Source organism: Salvelinus fontinalis, chromosome 13 (genome assembly GCF_029448725.1).
Source record: "Salvelinus fontinalis isolate EN_2023a chromosome 13, ASM2944872v1, whole genome shotgun sequence".
Classification (NCBI taxonomy): domain Eukaryota; kingdom Metazoa; phylum Chordata; class Actinopteri; order Salmoniformes; family Salmonidae; genus Salvelinus; species Salvelinus fontinalis.
The window spans coordinates 11,659,327-11,671,940 of record NC_074677.1 but is presented as its reverse complement, the minus strand read 5'-3'; the positions used below and the strand labels follow the sequence as shown (position 1 = coordinate 11,671,940).

At 47.5% G+C, this 12,614-nt stretch overlaps 1 protein-coding gene across 9 annotated transcripts in view; it reads left to right on the top strand.

The window, feature by feature from the left end:
- The window catches only part of mark4a (MAP/microtubule affinity-regulating kinase 4a), an 81,848-nt gene that overhangs the window by 15,805 nt on the left and 53,429 nt on the right, over positions 1-12,614 (top strand). For all 9 annotated transcript variants that reach the window (XM_055941689.1, XM_055941686.1, XM_055941687.1 and 6 more), the window contains exons 2-3: positions 8,177-8,374; positions 9,465-9,518. In XM_055941689.1, the coding sequence (XP_055797664.1) occupies positions 8,177-8,374; positions 9,465-9,518 (252 nt within the window). The remainder of the gene's footprint in view (positions 1-8,176; positions 8,375-9,464; positions 9,519-12,614) is intronic.

Here is a 12,614-nt window from a genome sequence, read left to right as displayed (position 1 = left end):
AGGGGAGTTGGTGAAGGTTCCTGGACCATGGTCGGGGGCGAGGGTCGCCACTCAAGGGACGCTAAGGAGGTGGACAAAGACAATGGTGGAGTGGTGCCCTCGTCCACCGACGGAGCCGCCACCGCGGACAGATACCCACCCAGACCCTCCCCTTGAGTTTTAGGGGTGCGCCCGGAGTTCACACCTTGAGGGGGGGGGGTTCTGTCACGTTCCTGACCTGTTTTCTGTTGTTTTGTATGTGTTTAGTTGGTCAGGACATGAGCTGGGTGGGAATTCTATGTTGTGTGTCTAGTTTGTCTGTTTCTATGTCAGCCTAGTGTGGGTTCTCAATCAGAGACAGATGGTAGTCGTTGTCTCTGATTGAGACTCATATATAGGAGGCTTGTTTTGTGTTGGGATTTTGTGGGTGTTTGTTTCCTGTCTCTGTGTTTGTTCTGCACCAGATAGGACTGTCTCGGTTTTCACGGTTTGTTATTTTGTTTGTTGTTTGTAGTGTTCACTTGTTATTATATTAAACATGTTTAACACTAGCCGCGCTGCACTTTGGTCCTCTCCTTCACCCCTGGAAGAAAACCTTTACAGGCATCATCCACTGGAGAGCTAGGCCCAGCCAATCAGAATGAGTTTGTTGAGGTCCTGGGTAGCGGTCGACTGATTATGATCTTTCAACGCCGATACCGATACCGATTATTGGAGGACCAAAAAAGCCAATACCGATTAATCGGCCGATTTTAAAATAAAAAAAATATTTGTAATAATGACAATTACAACAATACTGAATGAACACTTATTTTAACTTAATATAATACATCAATAAAATCAATTTAGCCTCAAATAAATAATGAAACTTGTTCAATTGAATTTAAATAATGCAAAAACAAAGTGTTGGAAAAGAAAGTAAAAGTGCAATATGTGCCATGTAAAAAAGCTAATGTTTAAGTTCCTTGTTCAGAACATGAGAACATATGAAAGCTGGTGGTTCCTTTTAACATGAGTCTTCAACATTTCCAGGTAGAAAGTTTTAGGGTGTAGTTATTATCGGTGACAGTACCCCCCCCCCCCCCCCCCAAGATGCAGACTCCGGCCGCAAAACCTGACTCCAAAGGGGAGGGTCCGGGTGGGCCTCCTTAACGGCGGCGGCTCTGGTGCGGGAGGTAGACCCCCTCCACCTCTGCCTCTGGTGCGGGGACCCTCGCCGCCGACCCCGGACTGGGGACCCTCGTAGCGGGCCCCGGACTGGGCACCCTCGTTGCGGGCCCCGGAGTGGGCACTCTCATTGCGGGCCCCGGACTGGGCACCCTCGCTGGGGGCTCCGGACTGGAGACCGTCGCTGGAGGCCTCGTCCTTGGAGGAGGCACTGGATGGACCGGACTGTGGGGGAGCACTGGAGATCTGGTGCGTATCCCTGGCACCACTCTTCCCGGCTGAATGCCCACTTTAGCCCAGCACCTCCAGAGCGCAGGCACAGGTTGAATCGGGCTGTGGGGGAGCACTGGAGATCTGGTGCTTAACACGTGCACCTCTCCTTTTTGCTGCATGCCCACTTTAGCCCGGCACATGCGGGAAGCTTGAACAGGCCGCACTGGGTTCTCCTGGCGAACTGGGGATCGTAGAGCTGGCGCAGGATAACCCGGGCCGAGGAGGCGCACTGGAGACCAGGAATGCTGAGCCGGCACCACCCTACCGGGCTGGATACCCCTCTTTACGCGGCAGGTACGGAGGGCATGTACTGCACGCACCGGGCTGTGACTTTGCACTGAAGGCACGGTGCGTAAAACCGGAAAACATGGCACTGGAACCGTGACCAACTCCGCTCGCCCTGCTCGCCGACCCGTGTGCCCCCCCCCCCCCAAAATAATTTGGGGGGGCTGCCTCTCGTGCCTGCTTCGAAGACTTGCCTCCTCATACCGTCGCCTGTCAGCTTTAGCTGCTTCCAGTTCCTCTTTTGGACGGCGATATTCCCCAGCCTGCCTCCAAGGTCCTTTCCCATCCAGGATTTCCTCCCAAGTCTAAGAATCCTGAACCCGCTGCTCCTCCTTACCACGCTGCTTGGTCCGCTTGTGGTGGGAAGTTCTGTCACGGCAGTGAAAAGAAGAGGACCAAGGTGCAGCGTTGTGAGCGTACATACTTTTAACCTGTTTGGGATGCAAGCCCGAAATCGGCCGAAAATGACACCCCTGCAGGGCGCGAAATTCAAAATCTATTTTTTAAAAATATTTAACTTTTACACATTAACAAGTCCAATACAGCATTTGAAAGATAAACATCTTGTCAATCCAGCCAACATGTCCGATTTTTTAAATGTTTTACAGAGAAAACACCACATATATTTATGTTAGCTCACCACCAAATACAAAAGTGGACAGACACGTATGAATTATGATTATGAAGTATGAATTATGATTGAAGTAGCATGCACAACCAACCGAAATAAACTAAAACCAACCTAAAGAGCCCAGAAAAAACTACCTCAGATGACAGTCATATAACATGTTACACAATAAATCTATGTTTTGTTCATAAAAAGTGCATATTTTAGCTATAAATCAGTTTTACATTGATGCTACCCAAAAATGCTAATACATAGCTAGTCTGAATCCAGCCGGGAGTAGCCAGAGAAAATACATACACCAACGTCGGCTACTAATTACACCTCATAAAACATTTCAGAAAAACATATGGTGGATAACTAATGAAAGACAGAATCGTGTGAATAAAGCCAACATTTCCGATTTTTGAAGTGTTTTACAGCGAAAACACAATATATCGTTATATTAGCTAACAACATAAGCTAGCATAAGGCAGCATTGATTCTAGTCAAGCGCTAGCCTAGCACAGTTAGCAGAGTTAGCATTCAACAGTTCGACATATATATGAAAAAGCATCCCAAATTGGGTCTTATCTTTCTTGATATTCCATCAGAATGTTGTAACGGGGTCCAATGTCCAGTAGAGTCTTTAGTTGGGTTCCAGAACGAATTATTTCCCTCTTGGGTTAGCAGGCACGATAGCATTGCGGAGCTAGAAAGCGTTTCTTCAAAAAATTCTTCCGTCGTTTCACATCTAAAGTCCAGAATAAATTGCAATAATATAATTAAAGTATATTGAAAAAACATACTTTAGGATGATTTTGTGACATGTATCAAATAATATCGTAGTCAGGCATCATATTCAACGTTATCTACCTTGTTCCAGAAGCCGAGAACAAATTATCCTTCGCGCCCGGATTTTTTTTTTAACTGCGCAGGTCTCACAAGAAGGTGTGTTATTCAGTCCATGGACGAGATATTCGACTCCTTTCAATTCTCACTTCCGCATTACAGTCTGACGAACGCCTGTGACGTGTCCCTATGGTCCTAAGTCAAAGGGCCTTTTATAGAGAAGGTCTTAAAGAGACACATCGCATTTTGGAAAACTCAATTCGGCTGGGAAAATGGCTGTAAAAATATTTCTGTTCGACTTAGAGAAACAATTCAAACCTTTTTAGAAACTACAGACTGTTATCTATCCAACAGTAGTAAATATATGCATATTGGAAAATAAAAAGTTTCTTAGGAGGCCGTTTGAAAATGTGCACACATTTTCCAGTTTTTTCAATATTCGCCCTGCAGCCATAACAGGTTTTAATAGTAGATGTCGCCAACAAAACAATAAACAATACCAAAACAAACCATGAAGGTTAAGGCTATGTGCCATCAAACAAAGTTAACTTCCCACAAAGACAGGTGGAAAAAAGGGATACCTATAAGTATGGTTCTCAATCAGAGACAACAATAGACAGCTGCCTCTGATTGAGAACCACACCCGGCCAAACACAAAGAAATAGAAAACATAGAAATAAAGAAACTAGAATGCCTACCCTAGTCACACCCTGGCCTAACCAAAAATAGAGAATAAAAGCCTCTCTATGGCCAGGGCGTGACAGAAGTAGGCTGTGATTCGATGAGAAATTAACAGGCACCGCATCGATTATATGCAACACAGGACACGCTAGATAAACTAGTAATATCATCAACCATGTGTAGTTAACTAGTGATTATGTGAAGATTGATTGATTGTTTTTTATAAGTTTAATGCTAGCTAGCAACTTACCTTGGCTTCTTGCTGCCCTCGCGTAACAGGTAGTCAGCCTGCCACGCAGTCTCCTCGTGGAGTGCAATGTAAGGCAGGTGGTTAGAGTGTTGGACTAGTAACCGGAAGGTTGCAAAAATGAATCCCCAAGCTGTGTCACGTTCCTGACCTATTTCTGTTAATTTGTTATATGTGTTAGTTGGTCAGGACGTGAGTTTAGGTGGGCATTCTATGTTTTCTGTTTCTGTGTTGGTTTTGGGTTGCCTGGTATGGCTCTTAATTAGAGGCAGGTGTTTGGCGTTCCTCTAATTAAGAGTCATATTTAGGTAGGCGTTGTCACAGTGTTCGTTGTGGGTGATTGTCTTCCGTGTCTGTGTAATTGTTTGCACCATACGGGACTGTTTACGGTTTGTTCGGTTTGTGTAGTCTAATTGTCCTATTCGTGCGTTCTTCTTGTTTTATGTAAGTTCGTCGTATAGGTCTGTCTACACCGTTTGTTGTTTTTGTTAGTTTAGTTAAGTTCGTGTTTTCGTTAAATAAATATGTGTTCAAACTCCACTGCGCCTTGGTTCGATCAATACTCCTCCTTTTCGGTAGAAGAGGAGGAGGACCGCCGTTACAGAATCACCCACCAATCCAGAGCCAAGCAGCGGAGTAAACGGAGTAAGGGACAGGAAAAGAAGGAGGAATGGACTTGGGACGATATATTGGACGGGAAAGGTTGCTACACATGGGAGGAGATCCTGGCTCGTAGGGATCGCCTCCCATGGGAACAGCTGGAGGCACTGAGGAGAGCAGAGGCTACCGGAGAGAGGAACCGGAGTTATGAGGGAACGCGTCTGGCACGGAAGCCCAAAAAGCCCGTGAGTAACACCCAAAAATTTATTGGGGGGGGGGCTAATAGGTAGTGGGCCAAGGGCAGGTAGGAGACCTGCGCCCACTTCCCAGGCTTACCGTGGAGAGCGGGAGTACGGGCAGGCGCCGTGTTACGCAGTAGAGCGCACGGTGTCTCCTGTACGAGTGCATAGCCCAGTGCGGGTTATTCCACCTCCCCGCACTGGTAGGGCTAGATTGGGTATTGAGCCAGGTGTCATGAGGCCGGCTCAACGCGTCTGGTCTCCAGTGCGTCTCCTCGGGCCGGCATACATGGCACCTGCCTTACGCATGGTTTCCCCGGTTCGCCTACATAGGCCGGTGCGGGTTATTCCACCTCCCCGCACTGGTCAGGCAACCGGGAGTATTCAACCAGGTTAGGTTGGGCAGGCTCAATGCTCAAGAGTGCCAGTACGCCTCCACGGTCCGGTATTTCCGGCGCCACCTCCCCGCCCCAGCCTAGTACCTACAGTGCCTACACTACGCACTAGGCTACCAGTGCGTCTCCTGAGCCCTGTTCCTCCTCCACGCACTCTCCCTGTAGTGCGTGTATCCAGTTCGGTGCCTCCAGTTCCGGCACCACGCACTAAGCCTCCTGTGTGTCTCCAGAGCCCTGTACACACTGTTTTTTCTCCCCCTACTAATCCTGATGTGCTTGTCCTCAGCCCGGTGTCACCAGTGCCGGTACCACGCACCAGGTATAGAGTGGGCTTTGAGAGTACAGTGTGCCCTGTCCCTGCTCCCCGCACTAGTATGAAGGTGCGTGTCCTTAGCCCGGTGCCTCCAGTTCCGGCACCACGCACCAGGTCTACAGTGCGCCTTATCCGGCCAGAGCCATCCGTCTCCCCAGCGCCATCTGAGCCATCCGTCTCACCAGCGCCATCTGAGCCATCCGTCTCCCCAGCGCCATCTGAGCCATCCGTCTCCCCAGCGCCGTCTGAGCCATCCGTCTGCAATGAGCCTGCAAAGCCGCCCGTCTGCCATGAGCCTGCAAAGCCGCCCGTCTGCCATGAGCCTACAGAGCCGTCCGCCAGACAGGAGCCGCTAGAGCCGCCCGCCAGACAGGAGCCTCTAGAGCCGTCCGTCAGACAGGATCTGCCAGAGCCGCCAACCAGACAGGATCTGCCAGAGCCGCCAACCAGACAGGATCTGCCAGAGCCGCCAACCAGACAGGATCTGCCAGAGCCGCCAACCAGACAGGATCTGCCAGAGCCGCCAACCAGACAGGAGCGGCCAGAGCCGTCAGAGAGCCATGAGCGTCCAGAGCCGTCAGCCTGCCATGAGCGTCCAGAGCCGTCAGCCTGCCATGAGCGTCCAGAGCCGTCAGCCTGCCATGAGCGTCGAGAGCCGTCAGCCTGCCATGAGCGTCGAGAGCCGTCAGCCTGCCATGAGCGTCGAGAGCCGTCAGCCTGCCATGAGCGTCGAGAGCCGTCAGCCTGCCATGAGCGTCGAGAGCCGTCAGCCTGCCATGAGCGTCGAGAGCCGTCAGCCTGCCATGAGCGTCGAGAGCCGTCAGCCTGCCATGAGCGTCCAGATTCGTCAGTCAGCCATGAGCTGCCCTTCAGCCTGAAACGGCTATATACCCAGAACTGCCCCTCAGTCCAGAGCTGTCTCTCTGTCCGGAGCTGCCTTTCAGTCCGGAGTTGCCCCTCTATTATGATCTCCCTCTCTATCTTGATCTACCTCTTTATTCTTATCTATCCCTCTGTCTTGATTTATCCCTCTGTCCCGGTGCTGTCCCTGTCATGGATGTTACAAAGAGGATTTTGTGGGATATGGGTGGACATTTTTAGGGGTAGATGGAGGTTGGGATTGACTATGGTGGTGTTGGGACCTCGCCCGGAGCCTGAGCCACCACCGTGGTCAGATGCCCACCCAGACCCTCCCCTAGACTTTGTGCTGGTGCGCCCAGAGTTCGCACCTTATGGGGGGGGTTATGTCACGTTCCTGACCTATTTCTGTTAATTTGTTATATGTGTTAGTTGGTCAGGACGTGAGTTTGGGTGGGCATTCTATGTTTTCTGTTTCTGTGTTGGTTTTGGGTTGCCTGGTATGGCTCTTAATTAGAGGCAGGTGTTTGGCGTTCCTCTAATTAAGAGTCATATTTAGGTAGGCGTTGTCACAGTGTTCGTTGTGGGTGATTGTCTTCCGTGTCTGTGTAATTGTTTGCACCATACGGGACTGTTTACGGTTTGTTCGGTTTGTGTAGTCTAATTGTCCTATTCGTGCGTTCTTCTTGTTTTATGTAAGTTCGTCGTATAGGTCTGTCTACACCGTTTGTTGTTTTTGTTAGTTTAGTTAAGTTCGTGTTTTCGTTAAATAAATATGTGTTCAAACTCCACTGCGCCTTGGTTCGATCAATACTCCTCCTTTTCGGTAGAAGAGGAGGAGGACCGCCGTTACAAGCTGACAAGGTAAAAATCTGTTGTTCTGCCCCTGAACAAGGCAGTTAACCCACCGTTCCTAGGCTGTCATTGAAAATAAGAATGTTTTCTTAAACACTTACCTAGTTAAATAAAGGTGTAAAAAAAATAAAAAATATCGGCCAAATCGGTGTCCAAAAATACACATTTCCGATTGTTATGAAAACTTGAAATCGGCCCTAATTAATCGGCCATTCCGATTAATCAGTCGACCTCTAGTCCTGGGCTGGCGTGGTTAAACATGCTCTGGGGTTGTGAGGCTGTTTGGACGGACTGACAAATTCTCTAAAACGACGTTGGAGGCAGCTTATGGTAGAAAAATGTACATTCAATTCTCTGGCAACAGCTCTGGTGGACATTCCTGCAGTCAGCATGCCAATTGCACGCTCTCTCAAAACTTGAGACATCTGTGGCATTGTGTTGTGTGGCAAAACTGCACATTTTACACACCTGTGTAATGAACATATTGTTTAATCAGCTTCTTGATATACAACACCTGTCAGGTGGATGGATTATCTTGGCAAAGGATAAATGCTCACTAACAGGGATGTAAACAAATTTGTTCACCAAATTTGAGAGAAATAAGATTTTTTGTCTATGTACTGTAGCATTTCTGGTAATTATTTGATCAGCTCATGAAACATGGGACCAATACTTTATATGTTGTGATTTATATTTTTGTTCAGTGTATGTTTCGGGTGACCAGGATAGTGTGAAAAGAGTTTTAGAGTTCCCAGGTTTTACGTGGTCATTGTCATCAGGGTGCTGGTGGTGACCCCCCCCCTTTCCCATATATTCTCTTCCCCCCAGCATGTGTCCCTGGCTGCCAGCCGCTCAGACAAGGGAACCAGCCTGTCCAGCCGCTCGCTGGGTGCCCGCTGCAGGAACTCCATGGCCTCCTGCTCTGACGAGACTCCGCACATCGGCAACTACCGCCTGCTCAAGACCATCGGCAAGGGCAACTTTGCCAAGGTCAAACTGGCGCGCCACATCCTGACGGGCAAGGAGGTGAGGCTGGGGCACAGGGAGGGTGTTTTTTTTGGGGGTAAGGTACATGATGCAAAGGAAGGGTGCTAGTCATAGAAAGCATAGAAATAGTGTATATTTCTATGGTATGTGGGTTGGACGGATGCATGGGGCCCAATCCCAAATCGACCCCTAGAACCAGCATAGCCAAAAGCTTCACTCTAGTGTTTATACCAAGAAAATTATCTCAAATCTCTTCAGGTGCATAGGATGTAAAGTCTAGGGCAGGGATCATCAACTAGATTCAGTTGCGGGACGATTTTTTATCTTGGGCGGCTGGTCGGGGGGCCGGAACCTAATTACAAATAATTTGTAGACTGCAAATTGACTGCAAGAAGCCTAAACAGATATAATATTTGAATTAAACATAATAATTTCAAACCTTGCTTACATTTGTATAGGATCACATGTCTCTCTGTTATGCTTGGGAATACTTGGGAACAGATTTCCAAAATTAAAATAGCTTGGAGCTGATTTCCTGGTGTTTTTACATTATTTTACAGAGAGAGGCACGGGGAGAGAGAAAGAGCGGCACAGAGAGAGAGAGAGCAGCGTGGAGAGAGGGAGAGAGGCGGGAGAGAGAGGAGGAGGAGAGAGAGAGAGAGGAGGAGGAGAGAGGGAGAGAGAGGAGGAGGAGAGAGAGAGAGAGGCGGAGGAGAGAGGGAGAGAGAGGAGGAGAGAGAGGAGAGGGAGAGAGAGGAGGAGGAGAGAGAAAGCGAAAGAGATGGAGAGAGAGCAAGCGAGGCAAAGAGAGAGGGGGAGGTGGGAATAAAACCACCCACGGGTCATCAGTTGGGGAACCCTGGTCTTGGGATTGGGTTGTTGTAGTGATTGGGGCGGACATGGGATTTTGGGCAGAGATGTGAGACTTGGTCATGGATAGGAGGGGTAGGAAGTGGATGGGAGGGGGATCTGTAGTTGTGATTGTTCTTTTATTTAGATGGATCCCCATTAGCTTTGCCCTTAGCGACCACTAGTTTTACTACTGGGATGTTTATGTCTTCTTGTTGTGCTTTTTTGTAAAATGTCCTTTGCTTTCTCTGACCCCAAGTTCTCCTCATGCCTCCTCCAGGTTGCAATAAAAATCATTGACAAAACTCAGTTGAATCCAACCAGCCTACAAAAGGTGAGTATTGGCCATTTGCGTTTATAAATGATCAATCTGTTTTTTCTCAGTCACAGTGGACATGACTTTAATAAACGCTTAATGAACACTTAATAAATGCTTAATAAACTCCCTCTTTTCCCATTGACATTACACTGAGTAAGAACACCATAAGTCTTACAATCAGGCAGGGGCATCTTTATTAAGTGAGGTTTATAAATGACTGAATTACTAAAGTGAAGTACCAGGAAACCTGCAGCAGAATCAGTGTTTTTGTGGAGCGCGGCTACTCTGGTCTCCCGTTTAGTGAGTGAGCAAGAGTGAGAGAGAGGGACGTGATACTGTTTGACAGGTGCTGTGAACTGGATGACTGGATAACTGACTGAAAAGAAGGATGTCTGGATGACTGGATAACTGACTGAAAGGCAGGATGCCTGGATGACTGAATGACTGGATGGAAGGACGACTGGATGACGAGTTGACTGCATAATTATATGACTGGGTGACTGGATTACTGGGTGACTGGATAACTGGATTACTAGATGGAAGGATGGCTGGCTGACTGGTTAGAAGGACGACTGGATGACTGACTGGGTGACTGGATAACTGGGTGACTGGAAGATGGAACAGCTGTGGATTTGAAGGTGTATATATTGGTTCAACAATGAAAGCAGCTATTTTGTTTTGCGGTTGGCATGAGTTGCAAGTGTGTCTTTGGGAATGCTGAGGGCTGTCACAGTGAGATGATTTGATGTTCATCAGCATGTTCAGGGTATATCCCGAATGATAGACAGTGGACACTTGGGTTTTACCAGAACCAGAATGGTGGACAAACAGGCTAGTTGTTCCTGTGCATAAATGGAAGACCCACAATGGACGCTCAGGGTTTGCTGTGCATGAAGGGTATAAGCAACATGGCTGACAATCAGGGATCATTGACCTTTGGCTACGTTCCAATGTCCATACTAGCACATCGCTTTCAATGCATGCCCAATATATTGCCTAATTTTAAGTCGTATGCTAGTATATGGATATTGGAACAGAGCCTACAGGATGACTCCAGGATTTTTCCTGGCTCAAAAAAAGGGTGTAGGTGGTAACTCAGTGAGGCAGTAGTCACGGTCAGCCGACCTAAGAATTCACTATGCAGGAAAAACCCTGGACTCATCACATGCAAGTATCTTGATCCTATCATCCAACTACCTCACAATACTGAATGCTAACTTACTTCCTGTTTTGAGAATATTTCTCAGGTCACACCATAAGGGCAGAATTTAACATGCAACACAAACGTGCAATACTCAGAGTAAAGAGAGAAAGGAAAAATGTAAAGACATGAAGAAACATATAGTACTTTAACTTGTAGTGCACATGGTAACATTGGCTCATAACACCCCACATGCACATACATGTTTGTTTCACGTTTGTTTTACTATACTTGTTGGGTCCAAACAATTGATTCCCATTCAAAATCCTGTTTCCCTTCCCCCCAACTTAACCCTAAGATTTTAATGGCGCTGACGGAGATGGCAGCATCGCGACTAGCTCAAGCAACTCTGTTGCGGGACGATTTTTTTTCTTGGGCGGCTGGTCGGGGGGCCGGAACATAATTACAAATAATTTGTAGACTGCAAATTGACTGCAAGAAGCCTAAACAGATATAATATTTGAATGAAACATAATAATTTCAAACCTTGCTTACATTTGTATAGGATCACATGTCTCTCTATTATGCTTGGGAATACTTGGGAACAGATTTCCAAAATTAAAATAGCTTGGAGCTGATTTCCTGGTGTTTTTACATTATTTTACAGAGAGAGGCACGGGGAGAGAGAAAGAGCGGCACAGAGAGAGAGAGAGCAGCGTGGAGAGAGGGAGAGAGGCGCGAGAGAGAGGAGGAGGAGAGAGAGAGAGGAGGAGGAGAGAGGGAGAGAGGAGGAGGAGAGAGAGAGAGAGAGAGGAGGAGGGAGAGAGAAAGCGAGAGAGATGGAGAGAGAGCAAGCGAGGCAAAGAGAGAGGGGGAGGTGGGAATAAAACCACCCACGGGTCATCAGTTGGGAAACCCTGGTCTTGGGATTGGGTTGTTGTAGTGATTGGGGGGGACATGGGATTTTGGGCAGAGATGTGAGACTTGGTCATGGATAGGAGGGGTAGGAAGTGGATGGGAGGGGGATCTGTAGTTGTGGTTGTTCTTTTATTTAGATGGATCCCCATTAGCTTTGCCCTTAGCGACCACTAGTTTTACTACTGGGATGTTTATGTCTTCTTGTTGTGCTTTTTTGTAAAATGTCCTTTGCTTTCTCTGACCCCAAGTTCTCCTCATGCCACCTCCAGGTTGCAATAAAAATCAAAAAAAAAAAGGAAAAAATCTGTTTCCCTTAGCCCTAACTTAACCCTAAGATTTTGATGGCGCTGACGGAGATGGCAGCATCGCGACTAGCTCTTAAGCAACTCTGCAGTATTTTGTTTGTTTATGTTCTATTTTTTCCATTAAAGCTCAGAAATTGATTTGTGTCATTACATACATCCGGGAAGAACTATTGGATATTAGAGCGGTGGTAACTCACCAGAACTTCCAGCATTTAAACCAGGATTAGGACTTCCATGAAGCGGATGCTTTGTTTGCTCTCCCCAGAGCAATTGAACTTATTCCAGAGGCTGACCCAAAACAACGCCGGTGAAGGAGAGGTACTCGAGGCGGCCTTCTGGTCCGACTTAGGAAGCGTGCACATCACCCACCCCTCCCGAGTATTTTACTCGCTAATGTCCAACCTCAGGATAATAAAATTGATGAGCTCAAGGCGAGAGGTGCTTTTCAGAGAGACACCAGGGATTGAAACATACTCTGCTTCACGGAAACATGGCTCTCTCGAGATATACTGTCTGACTCTGTAAAACCAGTTGGGTTCTCAGTACATCGCGCTGACAGGAACAAACATCTCTCCGGGAAGCAGAAGGGTGGAGGTATATGTTTTATGATCAACGACTTATGGTGTAACTGTCATAACATACAGGAACTCAAGTCCTTCTGTTCACCCGACCTAGAATATCTCACAATCAAATGCCGACCGTACTATCTCCCGAGAGAATTTTCGTCCATAATAGCCACAGTGGTCT